This window comes from Podarcis pityusensis (genome assembly GCF_964106645.2).
Source record: "Podarcis pityusensis genome assembly, chromosome: 8".
In the NCBI taxonomy this organism is placed as follows: Eukaryota; Metazoa; Chordata; class Lepidosauria; order Squamata; family Lacertidae; genus Podarcis; species Podarcis pityusensis.
Window position 1 is genome coordinate 74,602,181 of NC_138033.1, and position 17,597 is coordinate 74,619,777.

At 42.7% G+C, this 17,597-nt stretch overlaps 1 protein-coding gene across 3 annotated transcripts in view; it reads right to left on the reverse strand.

Annotated features, from left to right (window-relative positions):
* Positions 1-17,597, reverse strand: part of CLSTN1 (calsyntenin 1) — a 59,203-nt gene that overhangs the window by 22,174 nt on the left and 19,432 nt on the right. For 2 of the 3 annotated variants that reach the window (XM_081016063.1, XM_081016061.1), the window contains exons 3-6: positions 8,548-8,577; positions 6,737-6,932; positions 2,583-2,791; positions 981-1,130 (exon numbers count right to left, since the gene is read on the reverse strand). In XM_081016063.1, coding sequence (XP_080872189.1) covers positions 981-1,130; positions 2,583-2,791; positions 6,737-6,932; positions 8,548-8,577 — 585 coding nt within the window. The remainder of the gene's footprint in view (positions 1-980; positions 1,131-2,582; positions 2,792-6,736; positions 6,933-8,547; positions 8,578-17,597) is intronic. The other variant, XM_081016062.1, reaches the window with a different exon arrangement.

Below are 17,597 nucleotides of genomic sequence, written 5' to 3' on the forward strand. Positions count from 1 at the left end.
TACTTCCTATTACAACCAGGCCTGAACTGAGAACTGAAATGGGTCCAAATGATCTTTTTCTTCCAAGAGTAACTGCAATTACTTGCCACAACCCTCTCAAACACCTTTCCTAAAGGGAGGGATGGGTAGTATTGAGAACTGGGTGGTAGTTGTCACAAACCAACAGGCTTTTCTAGAGTAGGAAGGGACCCTAAGGGTCATCTAAGTCCAACCCCCTGTAATGCAGGAATCACACCTAAAGAATTTCTGACAGATGACCATCCAATCTCGGTTTAAAAACCTCCAATGAAGGAGAGTCCACCACTTTCCCAGGAAATACATTCCACCGATTAACAGCTCCTACCCTCAAAAAGTTCTTCCTAATGTTTAGTCGGAATCTCCTGCATTGTCATTTGAATCCTTTGGTTCGGGCCCCACCCTCTGGAGCAGCAGAAAACAAGCTTGCACTGTCTTCCATGTGACACTGCCAGCCCTTCAGATATTTGAAGGTGGCTATCATATCACCTCTTAATCTCTTCCTCTCCAGACTAAACATACCCAACTCCCTCAGTTGTTCCTCACAAGGCTTGGTTTCCAGACCCTTTATCATCTTTGTTGCCCTCCTGTGCACACAGTCCCAACTTGTCAATATTGCTCTTAAATTGTGGTGCCCAGAACTGGACATGAAATTCCAGGTGGGGACTGAACAAGACAGAACAGAGCGGTACCGTTACTATTTTCAGGAGTGGTTAGATCACTGCCTCATTCAGGATGGCCAGAACCCCACTCCCCTCTGCATGGGTTGACTAGACCCTGGATCCACCAGGCCTAAACCCAGATTGAAGCGGATCCAAGTAGGAAGTGTCTTCCAGGGACATCTACAGCTGCTCTGCCAACACTCTCAACACCACCTTTCCCCCAAAAAAGGGTACTGGTAATATGCACTGGAAAGCATTTCACTGCTGTAATGCTGCATTGGGTGGGTGGGGAACAGCACTAACCTTGCCAGCCTGGCTTGCATGTAGGTTTAATGGTGATCTTCACCAGCACGTCCTCGGCAGCTCTCTTCTTCCCGCAGTCATAGGCCGTCACGGTGAGCTTATACTGGTGCTCCTTGCCGTAGTTCAGCTTCTCTGTGTTCTTAATGTAACCTGACAGCGGGAGGAAAGCGTTTGTGGTTTTTTTCAAAAACAAACAAACTGGTGCACTGAAAAGGTTGAGGGGGTGGAGAAGTTGTGAATAAAAATTTACTTGGGATGCCTATGCCAAGTTATAGGAGAATTTTCTTGGTGAATGGGTTCGAGAAGCAGTGGGAACGCGTAGAGAATCAACAGAAAGCAAACAAAAAATGCATGTAGATAATCCAGTATTTATTTTGCCATCAAATCTTCTGTGCTAAAGAGTGTTTTGCAGTGCTCAGCCTACAATGTGCTGTAGTGCTTAAGAGTGCTGGACTAGGACTTGGGAGACCAGGGTTCAAATCCCAGCTCAGCTATGAAGCTCACCAGGTGACCCTTGGAGCGTGTCACTGTATCTCAGCCTAACTTGCCTCACAGGATTGTTGAGGGAATTAAATGAGGAGGGGGAGAACCATGTATACCACTTAGAGCTCTTCGGGAGGAAAAGGTGGGATATAAATGCACTAAATAAACAAGACACTAACCAAGCAGTTGTGCCTCTCGCATGAAGTGAACTTAAAGAGTCCAGGGTACTCTAGAATGACGGTTCTCAAAAGTTGCTGCAGACCACTCACTGGGAACCTCAATAGATAACTTAATGCACTTTTTTTGTTCCATAAATCAAAGGATGTGTGTGTTTTAACAATGTTTTTCAGTCTACAGGTCCTGTGTCACAATAAAACCGCTGAGAAAATTGAAGGCACTAGGCCTCTTTAGCCTCTTCAACAACCTGGTCCCAGTCAAAAGCAGCCTCAATCCCGGTCATCAGAAAAGAAAACAGAAGAAGAAAAAGAATCCATAAAATGCAGGACCAAGTACAATTCTGCAAACTTTCTGGAGCCCATCAGAATGGAGCTCATGGTCCACCAGCGGTTTGAGAACCTCTGCTGTGGAATGCGTCCATCCCTCCCCTGTGACTTTTCATCACAGGGCAGGGTGGGCAGCAGAGAGACATTAAGTCTTTTTCCAACTTTCCTTAGACACACCTGATCTCCTATAGTAGCCTATGACAAGCACACGACCAGCTCCAAAGCTCTCCAGAACAAAGTTTGAAATACTCCTATTTTGTAGGCTGAAAATTTGAAGCACCAATGAAAAGAGGTATTTTCTTCTGTTGCATCAGGGATGAGGAACATGTGGGTCCTCCAGATGTTGTTGGACTACAATTCCTATCATCCCTGATCACTGGCCACACTGGCTGAGTCTGATGGGAGCTCGTAGAGGGCAACAGATTCCTCATCTCTCGTTTGTATCTAATGTTAGTCCTAGTATAGGGCTGCCACATTTCCAGACAGTTGCTGAGCTTTTTTTACCCTTCCAAAATCTCAAAAAATAAAAAATGCCAGATTTAAATGCTTTTACGGAGCAGGGTGAAATGGACACTATCCCTGTACAAACACACACACAGTCAATGGTCCTACTTACCATCCTTGTCAATAGCAAAGGGAACATCTGGTGTGACGATTTCATAGCTGCAGATCTGGCTGAACTGGGGAGAGCAGTCGGCATCCACTGCTTCCACTTTCAGGATGTTGTCATACCTCTTGCCCTCAATAACGGCGGCTTTGTAGGACTTCTCTTTAAACACCGGGGCATACTCATTGACATCGTTCACCTGGATATGCACCGTTGCTCTGGAGACAGAGTAGCAGCCCATTATTGGCATTCAGCAGAGTCAAAACAAAAAGCGAGCCAACTACATTCTCTAGCAATCAACCAGTTGTGGTTTACAGAATAGTATTAGTGTTCTAAAAAGATTCTGCAACTCCGAACCTGCATGTTTGCCTTTCACCCCTGCAAGGCCACCATTATTCCCATTATTCAGATAGCCCTTAGAAAACTAAGATGCAGACGAAGCTGACCACTGGGCCGCTGTCAGGGCAAACTGTATTTCAATGCTGGTTTTAAATGTGCTTTAATGTATTTTAACTATTGCTTTTCAACTAGCTCACTTTTATTACTCTATATTTTATAGTGATGTTTTTAAATGTTATAAGCCACCTTGAATTCCGAACTAGGAGAAAGGTGGAATATAAATACATTGAAATAGCAGCTTTTTTTTTATTATTATTATTATTATTATTATTATTATTATTATTATTATTATTGAAACACGGAGGCTACTAATGTGTGGGTAGATAAGGAGTCCAAGTCCGAGATGTGATTTCAACCAACTGCCTACTTTATCTTTCTAGCTATTCAGTACACGAGAGAGTAATCAAAATGCAGCTTGTTTGTTTTTTTAGATCAACCCACAGGAAATCATCCACTGATCCCACATTCCTCAGGGCCCTTCTATCTACTTGGGCAAAGGCACACAACCTGCTGCCCTCCATCCAAGCTGGTGGCCATCACTGCCTCCTGTGGCAGGGGGCTGCATAGCCTAACTATGCACTGTGGGTTCCTTCCAGAGCCAAGTTGCTAAGAGTCTTGCTGCAAAGCAACATCTGGAGGACACAATGTTGGACTACCTCTGTACTAGGGAGGAAGACACAGATGGAGTGCTATCATTTCCCCATCAGAGGACGAGCAACACAGCTGTCTGGAGTTTTCAGCTTCAAGCGCCTAGGAGTTACATGCCTGGCAGCAAGCAACGGAGCAGTTTCAAGAAGGCACAATGGGGCAAAGGAACAAGTAATGCCTTGCATCTCTAATGCACATTAAACAGAGATAAAGAAGAATAGGGTTTGCAAAGCACTCGCTGTCCCTCCATGGAACATCCAAAGCTACTCTCATGTCTCAGGCTTTGCAAATGTGGTGCCGGTCATTTATTTTCCCTACTATAAATGGCATCTAATGAATCATGGGAACTGAATAAAGACAGGGCAATTGGCCTGGTCAGCCAGATTTGATAGCTTTTATTACAACTCAAGATTTATTGAAGTAAAGGCCAAGTGAGCTCATTTCTTAAAGGCATGAAAATTTGCCACCATAAAGATGACTACAATAGCTTATATTTAATAGGAAAACCTATAAAAAATATCTGAGACTGCCTCTTGTACTCAAAAGTTATTACAAAAACGTGTGACCCTTATCAGTAAGCAAAACACAGAATAAATCAATAGGGGATTGAGCTTTGGAAATGCAAACGCTGTCTGGAGCACCAGTTTCATTTAAAAAATAAATAAACATGATTATTTCATACAATCGAACATCAATATTTAAAGCCTTTAATTTCAAAACTTGCATAGAATTAAATAATTTTACTATTACAGAGCTAGAATAAATATAAGAGTTAAAAAAGGATACCTGGGGCTGATGACTGACTTGTTCTTCATGCTGTTTAAAGCTTTTGACTTTTCCTCATTTGTATCAATTTTATGTCCTCATAAACACATGTAATCAATTCCCTGTCCTGAAATTGCCACCTCTCTTTTGAGATATTAAGTTACTTGGTTCCATGGATTATTCTCTCTCTCAACTTCTCTACCCCCATAGGCATATCTGTTAGCTTACCAATATTTACCTGCTCCCATGCTTTATTATAGTTTATTAGGCTTCCGTTTTCCACCCCACGCCTTTGCATAAAGTATTCTAGCCACTGAAGTTATGATATACAGAGCATCAGTCTCATTCACACAAGAGTTTTCTTTTCAGCGGGAGCCTAAGTAGGTGTACAAAAAGATCCACTACATATTTTAGATTCCTTGAACCCACTGTTTTATTTCCCATCAATGAACAAATGCTTTTGGCCAGCTTTGAGGACATGTGAAAGAGAACAGTGTGTATAAAGACTGCTGTGTGCTGGAGAGGGGGGGAATTTTTGCATGCCGTGGAAAAAATGGGACCCTATGTATACATACTGCACATCCAGGACGGGCCTGTTCCATACAACATATTAAAGGGTCTACAGCATCAGGGCCCACTTCTGTGTATTGGAGAAGAGCACTGATGCTTTCATTCATTCATCCATTCCATTCTTAGGCTGCCCATCAACCAAAGCCTTCTGGACCATGTTAAGAGGCTGGAGAGCAGCTGGGTGTCAGCAGCAGCACCCTGCCCAAGCTGTACAAGATATGCACAGGAGCAAATCCAAGAGGTACATCTTAGAGAATGGGATATGACTATGGATTTAGAGATCTAAACCTTGTTCCAACCCAATACGCATCTGGCTCTTTTAGGCATGACAGGTGTATGTTCTGAATCCCTTTAATCTGTCTGGTCCTGCTGTAACCAAGTACTATGAAGAAGCTTTGGGTGTGCTGATGACATTAAGCTCTCTAGGGAAGAGGTGGGAGGAGGGTCAGTGGATTCCGGGTGGGAAGGGGAACCAATGTTTTTGAGTTCTGAATACAGTACGGTTTTTATTCTGTATATTTTCTGTGTTTGTCCTGAAACTCAATAAAAGTTCTATTTTTAAAAAAGAATGCAAAGTGATGCAATACAGTGGAACCTCAGGTTGCGAACGTGATCCTTGCGGGAGGCACGTTCGCAACCCACAGCGCCATGTCTGCGCACGCACATGATGCAATTCGGCGCTTCTGCGCATGCGCCAAAACCCAGAAGTAACCTGTTCCGGTACTTCCGGGTTTTGGCGTGTCCATAACCCGAAAACGCCAACCCGATGTATGACAGAGTACCAGTTTTTGGGAAGGCATTTGGGAAAGGGCCATAGCCTAGTGATAGAGATCCCACTTTGCATACAGAAGGTCCCAAGGAAGGATCAATCCCTGGAATTTCCAGATAGTGCTGGAAAAGACTCCCTTGCCTGAAAACCTGTAAGAGCCTCTGCCAGTCAGTGTAGACAATACTGAGCTTGATGGAACAACTGGTTTCATCTATTAGAGGAAACACACAGAACTGCTGTATTTTAAGCATGGAAATCTTTGAATTTATGCATTGCATTTAGGGAAGCCTGAGGGGAAAAGAAAATCTCTAATAACTTTTGTCAATGCCCAAGCAGTGATAACAATGCAGAATAGACTGTCCCTATTTTCATTCGAGGAATGTTGGAGGTTATAGTATAATCCAGGCTTCCTCAATCTTCAGATGCTTTTGGCCTACGACTCCCATGATGCCCAGCTAGCAGGACCAGTGGTCAGGGATGATGGGAATTGTAGTCTCAAAACATCTGGAGGGCTGAGGTTGAGGAAGCCTGGTATAGTCCATACTGACTAGCAGCAGCTCTCTAGGGTTTCAGACAGAGTGTCTCTACCTAAGCCCTATCAGGAGATGCTGGGGCGGGACCTTCTGCATGCAAAGCAGATACTCTACCACTGAACATACCTTTATTTACCTCTTTCCCTCCTACCCCACGTTTATTATTAAAACCCAAATCATTGTTTACGACTGCAAACGGCCTTGAATGCACTGGCAAACAGGCAGCTTATGAATGTGGCAGAATGATTTTAATCAAGCAGGTAATGTATGGGCAGATCAATGCAATTTAGGGTACGGGTGCAGCTGGGAACACTTCTGGTACCAAGACCACCCATTGAGCATCTATCACTGTCGCCAGCCGGTTTTAATTCATTCATTCAAGGGCAGACTACAAAGAAGAAGAAACCGCATCCTGTCAGGAGGGAAAAAGATGCCTAAATCAGAGCCTCCCACCTCCCTCTCTCCCACGCTGTACTTACTTGTGGGATTTCTTCATATTTGCTCCGTCTGGGCCCTTCCCACAATCATAGGCCTGGATGGTGAACGTGTAGTCCTTCTGCAGCTCACAGTCCAGTTTCTCTTTGGATCGGATCATCCCCTCCCCGGTGGATTTATCCACCACCACCGCTTCAAAAGGGACATTTTGGCCATGGATTTTAAACCCACAAATCTCACCTATGAGATTCAAAGTAACTCCAGTTAGCATTTCCAGGTAACAAAGCATGAAACAGCGGGGTGGTTTTTTTTTGTTTTGCTTTTTAAATGCAATTGTATGTGTGTGCAGCCAGGGGTTTGTGAGGGTCTGTGGACAAAGCAAAGAGGCAACTGTGCTTTTAAAGATGGGTGAGTTCCGGGAACTTTGTTTTTAAAATAAAAATAAAAAGGCATACATTTTGCTTTCCAAGCAACTGGTTTTTTTACTTTGCATCCATTCATGCAGGAATACAAAAAGAGAGAGAAAGAGAGATGTAGACAGGCATTTCACAGGAGTACTTGAGATGCACTCTAGGGCAAAAGAGTAAGAGATCTTAGGGGAGCGAACAGCCAAGGCCACAGGGTGGGGGAGATATCTTCTATGCCAAGCTACTGGGAAATAGCTGGGCAGCTTTGCTGGATTTTGACCAGAGCAGGAGGTTATAATGCGCCGTTACAAAGTCGGGAGAGGGAACAGGGGGAAAAGATGGAAAGAAAAGCTTCAAGATATATAGAAGATTCAGCACCACAATTAACATAAATTCTGTCAATTGATCAAAAGGACAAAGTCTTCCTGTGCAATGTACCTGGCGTTAAAAAAAAAAAAATTCAGGGAATCAGAATGAACTACTGAATGAGAAAAGGTAGAAATACCAACTTTTTCAGGCATCCATTTCAACCTACTAACTTAGAACTGTCCTCTATACTCTTACTTTGTGGTTCAGCCCTAAACCATAACATAAATAGGAGAGAGTGATATAGGCCCAGTGCAAGGACAAACTATTTCTACTGTTGTGCCTACGGTTGTGAGATTCAGGATGCCCCACCTGCTCACACTCTCTTTCCCCTCGACTTCCTTCTTGCACATAATTGCCGTCTTTCTCTCCTTTTCAGAGCTAACCATAGCACAGAGTTACATCTCCACTAATACTACAAGCGCAGTTAAGTTTCAAACGAGTGTGCAAGCCTACAGTGGTTATACCACTTTGAAACTAACCATTGTTGCTTCAGTACAGATGTAACCAAGCACCATGGTTAGCTCTGAAAAGGGAAGGAAAGCTGGAAGGCAAGGGAGGCTGAAAGAATAAACATGTTTGTGGGTATCTCCATCTCCAAGATTACAACTATTATACCTGCATGGGCTACAACTAAGTCCAGCTTAGTTGTATCCAGCTTAGTTGTATACAAAGTGACCAACAATCTATACCATGAATTGCTGGTATGCAGTATACAATTCATTGCTTCAGTTGGCAAAAGTTTTGTTTCAATATATGACTAGAACACCCCCAGAAAGCGAAACTATTAGAGAAAACGCTAAGAAAACACATTTACCAGAACTATACACAGCCTAGGTATTAAACTGCACAGTTCAAATGGATGTCTGATTTACCGATATTTCTAGCCAAGGGTTGGTTACATAACATTTTTCTATCAATATATTTTGAGGGTGGTGGGGTCGGGGAGGAAAAAACTGGGATAATAAAATGGGGTCAAAGAGCATGACAGGATCTTCTGTTTAAGTGCTGATTCCCCATTTCATAACCAAAGTTAGTGGGTTAATATTCATAAAAGGGGGATAGAAAGAACCCTTTATCACCTTCTTTGGTGACTGTCACCTCAAAACTCTCTAAAGGGAGAAAAGATAAACCCAAGTCAGTAATACAGGAAAGACTGAAAAGGGAGCAAATAAGGAAAAGGTCAAAGATGTAGACATTTACACAGAAAACCTTCGAACATTTCTCTTTTAAAAAAATCAGAATCAAATGGTCAGAACCAGATCTTCACCTTACTCCTTTCTTTCAAGTTCAGAGACACCAAAGATGCCATTTCACGTTAACACATTTTCAACATCACTCATTTCCTTCTTCCAGTACTTTGCAGTTTACATACTTGTTCTGAACTATAGCTATATTTAAAAGAGATCTAGGTTGCCATCCTATGCCAACTTACCTAGGACCAAGTCCCACAGCCACCCCAAAACATTGCCTATTGTATCAATATCATATTCACTTGTAGCAGGGAAGCCTTCAACACTTGACTGGTTGAGCTGATGTGGCAGTGCAGGATGTGCAGCAGCCTAGGTGCTAAACATTCTACAGTTAGACTTCTGTGAGGGAAGCTGAAGCTGTCAGTTTGCCTGGGATTAAGAATCCCACAAGGGGGGCGAGAATCCCACAAGGGGGCAGATGGAGGACTCTGAAAGCAATTCTGGGACACAGGGAAGGTACAAAGGCAGAGCACCCAACATCAGCAAACTAAGAAAGAAAAACTGGAGATGTGTAGGTAGGGAATGAGGCTTGAAGGGCAGAGGAAATGGGTGTGATTTTCCAGGAACAGCAAGGTAGGTAAAAGTTGGCCCATAGGCTGGAGATTAGAAACATAACCTCATAGAAACAAAGGACGCTGCCTTATACTGAGTTGTCTCATTGTTGTCTACAGACAGGCAGCATCTTTCCAGGATTTCAAGAAGGGGTCTCTCCCAGCCAAAGAACTGAACCTGGGTCTTTTGCATGCAGTCATCTCTTGCTGTCTGTTATGCTACAGGATGGCAAACCACACCATGGGGAACAAATGTGTCAGGTTTTGCCCAACGAGCATTAGGAAAGCACGGCTGCAGAGAAAGCTCGGCAGAGTGCAAAGTGGGCTGCCAAAGCGTTTGCTGAATGTTGAACCATGGCTGCCTGCATCTCTAGCTCAGCTGGCCACCAGGCTGTGCAACTGCTGCTGCCAGAAAAGGTTGTGGAAAGATAAGTGGTACCCATGAACTTGTCACAGCTCCACCAGCCCATTAAGCCTTCTGCTTTCCAAATGCAAGTGAGTCTGTGCAGCAGAAGTAGCAACGCACTTCACTTTTAAAAATGTTCACTCATTTAAGAAGTTATGCATGCCTGTTATCTAAAGGTTGTGTGGGTACCAACAGATGCCCCAATGGGAAGCCTGCAAGCAGGACCTGAGCACAAGAGCAGCTTTCCTCACTTGTGAATCTCAGCAACTAGTATTTACAGGCACACTGCCTCTGACAGTGGAGGTAGAACATATCACTGTGGCTAGCAACCACTGATGTCCCATGAGTCTTTCTTAAAGCCATCCAGGTTGGCAGCCATTATGCCATCTTGTAACAGCCATTATATGCTGTCTCTGTTAAATGTGGGAAAGACTTGAAAGGTGACACATGCTACTTCTAAATGGATGCTTGCATGAGACACTACAACTACCTCTTCCAATAAAAATGCATGAAATAGGAATGTCTTATTAAAATTAACTGGACCCAAATCACTGCCAAATCAAATCAACTGGACCCAAATCATTGCCGAAACACATGACTTTTTTTAAAAACCGTCTTGATTTTCAATTAAGACCCACTCAATTATTCTGCCCTCATCGGCCAGGCACAGCAAATATTGCCCTCCTGGGAAAGGAACTCAATACAGTATATTTGGGAAGTCAATGGGTCACTGAGGGTACAAAACCTATTGTTGCACCCCTGCAGGTAGACTTCAGACAAGTTCCCCAACCAGAGGGCTGAATACAAAAAGCTCATGAAAATGCTAGAGTACCAATAGTTCTGGCCATGAATGAGTTTCAAGAACAATTTCCAGAGGGAATGGGTAGCTGTCTTAGCTTCTTGCAGCAAAAATCAACTGTATTTTGCTACCTTAAGGACAAGCTGTGTTATGGCATAAACTTTCATGACTAGTCATGAAATGGCAGACTGGTGACATTTTATTGAGCATTGCAGAGATGACTGCATTATCACCATCAACGAGAAACAGTACTAGACAGCACAGATATTTGGCATTGGTAAGCTGATTAACTCAAGCAGTTATCTCAATTTAACTCACAGGGGATGGCACTGAACTTCTTGATGAACTGCAGTTCAGCTATTTCACATTGTATTCTTCTTTTATCAATAACTGCTTGTGAATAGTTTCCTGTTCCACTAAAGATGTTAATTTACTCAGCACTGGTGAGAGGATCGTATTATCACCAATCTGCTACTGTAACAGATTTCACTACTTAACTTACATTTAAAGTTCTTATTGATTGCTGTTTGCGATTTTTACATCTCCTTGCCGCTCAACTCCCACCTGAATGATTTTCTCCTGTACTAGGCCCAATGAAAAGATTATGTCATAATAAAATTTTGTTACGCCTTTAAAAAGGTGTCACTCTGTTGCTTTTGCTTCAAAAACACTATGCTTTCTTGAAGCAAACATTCCCATGAAAACATTAAGAGCCTAGTCTATGGCTGCAGGACGACATGATGGCAAGAAGCCCAACAGCGAAGCGGGGTGGGGAGGAGGGGGGGGGGGAGACAGACAAGAAAGAAGTGTGTTAATGTGACACAGTTGCCTGGGCTGGCTTTTGAAAATAAAAAGACTGCACAGCTCTTGGCCACTTTAATTGGTCTCTTAAACTCCTTTGTCAATGCCAGTCAATGCCAACCTTTGCCATGAGGCGATTCGAGCATCACCCTTCTTGGCATCCTTCTGTCAGAACTAATCTATCCAGGAACACTCCTTGATTCTCCAAACATTGTCTGCAGTGCTCAAGATGCACTGAGAAACTCTCCCCCCCCCCCACACACACACTGGCCAATCTTCACTTTCATGTGAAGCACATGAGCAAAGCAAAATTAACAGGCAAATATTTGAAATTTACGACCTGGAGTATTTGAAATAGAAATATTTCTTTAAATTCAACTCAGTTACCCTGTTCTACATCAACCCTGGGGAGAGGGAGGACAGAAACAAGCATTTAGCCAGACAAATTCCAAGCATGTCACTAATTGGGCTTTGAAGTATGGCACTCATTTGGCCACTTGCTGTTCTACAAAAAGGCCAGGAATTTCACCCAAACAAACATTTCTGAACACATTAGGGAGTCTTAAAAAACAACACCCATAATCTGGCCAAAAGGCGTGCTTTGAGGACTGTTTTGCATATTCTAATAATTGAACAGACAAGAGGTCAAAGTTTCAATATGTGCTCCAGATTTCCAGGGCACAGTTAATGGGTATAATGTTTCTGCCAGAGTTGCACAGTCAAAACACTGTTTAAAAACAACAACCAGGGAACCAGAAAATACAGCTTCTTAAAACAATGCTGAAATACAGCATTCAGCATTGGATTTACCTACAACCAAGAAAAGTAGAATGTCAAGATTGGAGCAGATTCTGGGTTCTCCAACCAATGGACTGTGCCCTCCGGTTAGAAACAGCTACACTTTTGATGAACTGCAGTCATGCAGGTGTATTCCTCACAGGTACACGTAATTGGAAGTGATGTGACCTCAAGCAAAGGTCTTCCACAGAGTGCTCTAGTTTTGCACCTCTGTGGTGCCTTCCCACTCAAACAAAGGTACTTAATACCAGATAAGACTACTGGCCAATCTGGTTCCTTATTATCCACTCAAGAGCAGATCCAATGAATTTGACCTGATCCAATGAATTGGAGATGCTGTGGAGGCTGGACCTGGAACCTTCTATTGCAAAGCAGAGTGATGTACCACAGAGCTATGGTCCTTCTTCCCCTTCTCAGAGGTAAGTGATCCCCTCCTATGGTAGCAGCATTCTACACTATAGTTCTTTCTACCTTCAGAGATGGAGAAGATGCCCTTTAAGGAAGCTTGCTGACCATTATTTGTCTGCTCAACAGTGGCACCCATGGGACTGGTAGGCCAGAAAGCAGCCAGGCAACAGCAAATAATTCTAGATTTCCCCCCATCCTCCTCCCTGCTGAATTCTACCGAAGGGCAACACTGAGGCTAAGGTAGAGGAAGCTAGCAGGTAGGACCAATCCCTAGGCTGATTGTAAGCAAGAAGACAGGCAGGAGCTGGTTGAGGGCAGTGCCATATTCACCTTAATGGACCACCCCCCACTGTTTAGTAGTGGCTGAGGACAGCCCCACACCTATCTATCCTAAACGTGACAGTTCCAAGGTTCTGGGGTGGACACAAATAACTGTCTAGTCTTCAAAAACTAGTCTGTTCCATCTGCACTCCAACCTCATCCGTACACAGATGAAAACAAATGACAGCTGGAAAGAAAAACCCAATTTGAAGCCACAGGCCTGATAATTCAAGTTTTTGTTTCATTTAATTTTTATTTCACTTTTAATTTGTATACTGTACCACCTTTCTAGGTTTACAAGGCGGTTTACCAGCTGAATAAATAACAAAACATACAACAAAGATCACATATCTTATAGCACTGCAATTCAGTAGAAATAAGCAATAATAAAATATATGACTTAAAATAAATGACTTATACCACGTAATATTCAATAATCCATTAGAATATAACTACTATATACTGTACTTTAAAATTCACTCTCAAAATATCAGCAAAGAGTATTAAACAGAAATTCACTCTCAACAATTGCAATGAATCATTTATTAAATTATAATCAATGAAAATAACAGCAATATTACAATACATAAAATGCCACAACATATAAAAAACATGTATACCAAACTTTTATACCAAGGCAGATTCCTCCTAACATTCCTGCTTGAGTGATGTCAAAAGCTCTCCCTGCCCCACCCTAAGCCCAATATTACCAATTTACAAATTAGCCAGCAAACCTAGTTACAGGAAATTATCCATTCCTATCTGTTAATTGGAACTGACAAGGCCAACGCCCCTCTCTGATCACTGACTCAAGCAGGGCTGTTTGCTTCCCCTCTTTGCCTATCAATTAAACTCTCATACTACACATTTCGCCAGCTGCAGCCCGGATGGCAGCACCGCTCACTGCTCTAAACAAACAAGGGCTGGCAGCACAGCCAGGAGAGACGCAGACATCAGCAATCACTCACCGGAACATGAGCTTCCTATAAACTGCAAGTGGGGAGAGAGGAAGGAATACTGACAGAAGGCTTAAATTTTGTGGGTTATTTTTTAAAAGATGAATCCACAATGCTTAGACATGCTGCATGCGGACTTTTATATCCTGTATGCAAGCACTTCCCTTAAAATGGAGACTTAAATCATGCACAATGGCAAATTTCTACTGTTAACACACCACTATTAACATAGGACAGTGTGGAGAATTAACTGGGGGGAAAGGTTATAGCCAATGCTAGTCCTACTCAAGAGCAGATCCAATGAATTTAATAGACATGATGAACTTTAGGTCCATTCATTTAAATGGGAGACAACCCAAAGTATTTACTTCTTCTTGGAAGTAAGCAAGCTATGCGCACACACTATATTAAAGCTTCTGTTTAACTCCAGAGTTTTTATCTCTCTCTCTGTTTTGAGACAGAAGAGAACAGCCTATCTCATTACCGTTGATGAGAATCGCAAGTGAGGAGAGTACTGTTGTTTGGACTTCTTATGCATGGCCACTGTGAGAACAGGACGCTGGACTAGATGCGACTTTGGTCTGACCCAGAGCCACAGGGCTCTTCTTATGTTCACCGCACCCATGGGAGCATTTTTTTTAAAACTGTAGGATAAAACTGTAGGATAAAACTGTAGAGGAACATGTGGGCTTTGAGATGTTCCTTGACTACAACTCCCATCATCCCTGATCACTGGGTCATGCTGGCTGGGGCTGATGGGAGTTGGAGTCCAACAACGTCCAAGTTTACTTGAGAGATCACTGTACCCCTTATGTACTCAGTAGTTCAGTGCATTATACAGGAGAATCATGCCCCAGAATACCAGTTGATGGGAATCGCAGGTGGATAGGAGTGCTGCTGCTGCTGCATGCATATTCAGCTTGCAGGCTTCCCACAGGCATCTCGTTGGCCACTATAAGTACAGGATGATGGACTAGATGGTCCACTAGCCTGGTCCAGCAGGCTTGTCTTACATCCTCATGTCCTAGGAGCAAAGGAAGCTGCCTTATACTGATTCAGGTGCTCTACTGCGAAGCTACAGTAAGGACATGATTTGTCTGCCTAAGTCTCAGATTCAGTTATTTGTAACTACAGATAAAAGGGTCTTGGACAGGGCAGCTATGCCCAATCCTTAGCTCTCCTTCTGAAGCAAGAAGCATAGCAAACGTTGAAACAATAAGGAAAATTGGACTGCAAACTGTTCCTGAAGCTGAACAAACTAATCAAAACAATCCCACCCCCACCCCTTTAAGCTCTACAATAAAGCCCATGTTCTCAATAGAACAGAGTGATGTGTGTTTGAAAACCAAAATGTGGCAGGTTCGTACGGGTCAGAATGAAATATAGACAAAATAAATGCAATGAACTTGCTATCTTAACATTTTGGCTGGTTGTGAATATTGCCAGACTGGTTTCCCAATCAGGGACTTGGTCCTGTAAAAGATTTTACTTAGCAAAAGGTTTATTCAGACAAACCACTAATTAAGAGCTTACATTAATAGCAAGGAATAGACTTGACACCAAATGGTCTCCTGCACATAATCTCCTTATGTCTGATCAATCAAGGGGCAACCTGTGGGATGTGTTTTTTAATCCCTTTATTGACTAAAGTAGACTTTAAAGCAAGTTGCTGATGATGGTAACAACCTAGCAAAACAAAGTAGTAGCAGAAGAAATTGTCCACAGGTTGGAACTGTTGGATTTCTTAGTTGCCCTTCACCATGAGGTCCCAGGGCAGGCTACAACAATTTTAAATTCAGTATTAAAAACAGTTTAAAACAAACTAATCCAGGGAATAGGGTGGGTCTTGTAAATCTATATATCTCAGGTGTCCAGAGTAAAGAGATGCGTCTTCAGCATTTGACAGAAACTATATAATGGTGCTAGATGCCCCTCGGTGGAGAGGGAATTCCACAACCTAGGAACTGCCACAGGGAATGCCCTCTCCTGGGCATCCACCCCAAATTTCTGAGGGCAGTGGAATTACCAAGAGGGCCTCCTCTGCTAATCTTAACACCCAAGAGGGTCTGTTGGGAAGAAGGAGGTATTGCAGATATTTGGTAGTTATCCAGTCCAGCTGCTTAACCCCAACACAGTAAAGCCCCCTTCCCTGTACATAATGATGCATCTCCAGCTTTTCTTTTCAAAAAGAACTCCCAACAGCTGCTTCATCCATTGTCAAAATGCTCTTCAAGCTCCCACAACAATTATGGTGAATGTTCTTCTCCTCTCCAGTGTTAGAAACTCACCGATATATAAGCTAATCGCCAAATGGCACCTTAAGCCTGGGTTACAGTCACCACAATCGTATATTTGGCATCATTCCCCCCTCCTCGCAGTGTGGTGCTTGTTGTTGTTGTTATTATTAATTTCATTTCTATACGGCTTTATATTGTAAGAAAGAAAATCTCAGGGGTTCATCAAAACATCAAATCAAACAATACAGAATAAAACAAATTCAAGCTTTAAGGAAAATATTTCAGCTCTTTCTCTAGGTGACATTTTGCTTTCCCCGTACTGTATATATTTACCTACTTAATTTACATAGTTCCTCCACAGCAGAAGTACTCTAGAAAGCCAGTGTGGTAGAATGATTAAGAGTGTCAAACTAGGACCTAGAAGATCAGGGTTAAAATCCCCACTCAGTCATGAAGCTCATTGGGTGACCTTGGGCCAGTCACAGCCCCTTAACCTACCTCACAGGGTCGTAACCTACCTCACAGGGATTAACTGAGGAGGGAGCGAGCCATGTGCTCCTTGGAGGAAAAGGTGGGATATAAATGCAATAAATACACTCTTCTGCTTTCTTGCTTAAAGAAAGCTAGAGGGTCCAGCCAGATGGAGATGTCAGTTGCCAACCTGGCATCCAGAGATCTCCACATGGTTGCAATCGGACCCACTCCAGTCATAAAACATGCCTGGCTAATTTCTAGCACTGCTTCCCTCTGCACAATTAGTGTCAGCTCTCTCTCTCTGTATAATTGTTGTGTTTCTTCTTGCATTAGCACACTGGAAGTAGCTGCACAGTTCCAGAAGGGAAACCACATTTGTTGCTTTAGCTGCAACAGACTTCACTGGCACAGATCCTGACTTGTTAACAAATTATCACTGGATATCGCATCCAAAACAGCACAGAACCCTGTGGCACCTTTAAAGATTAAAGGGTTTTATTATGGCATATGCCATCATGGAACAGAGGCAACATCAGACTTGTTTTAGGATGTGGACTCTCACTGAGAAAAGCTTATGCCATAATAGACCTGTTAGGTCTTCAAAATGCCAGAAGCCTCTTGTAATTTTAGCTACATGTTGAATCTTGTCTAAATAAAGAGGAACTATTCTGAAACATGCATCCAGAGAACAGAAGACATATTATTTCTTCAATCTTTCATTTCAATTAATGCAATCCTGAATCTATTAAATCCAACACTTCTGCAGTAGACCATAGACATAACTGTCTCAAATCTAGTTTAGATGTTGTTCTCAGAAGTTGTCCTACCTTGCACAGGCAAACTGTGGTTTGTATCTAATGCTAGTTCTACTCAAAGTAGCCCCACTGAATTTAACAGTTTAATTTGGGTCTGTTACTTTCAGTGTGTCTACTCTGAGTACAACTTAAGTCAGATACAACCTTGTGTTTTCCCTCATTCCTGGGTGTGGATTTTTGTACTTGTCCCTGTCAAAGACTGTATTGGTTATCTCCCCAGCTCTGTCTAATCATTTGGAATCATTGGTTTGGCATAACAGCACATTAGACTTTAGTCTGATGAGTGCATTGCCACCTTACATGAGTGATTTCT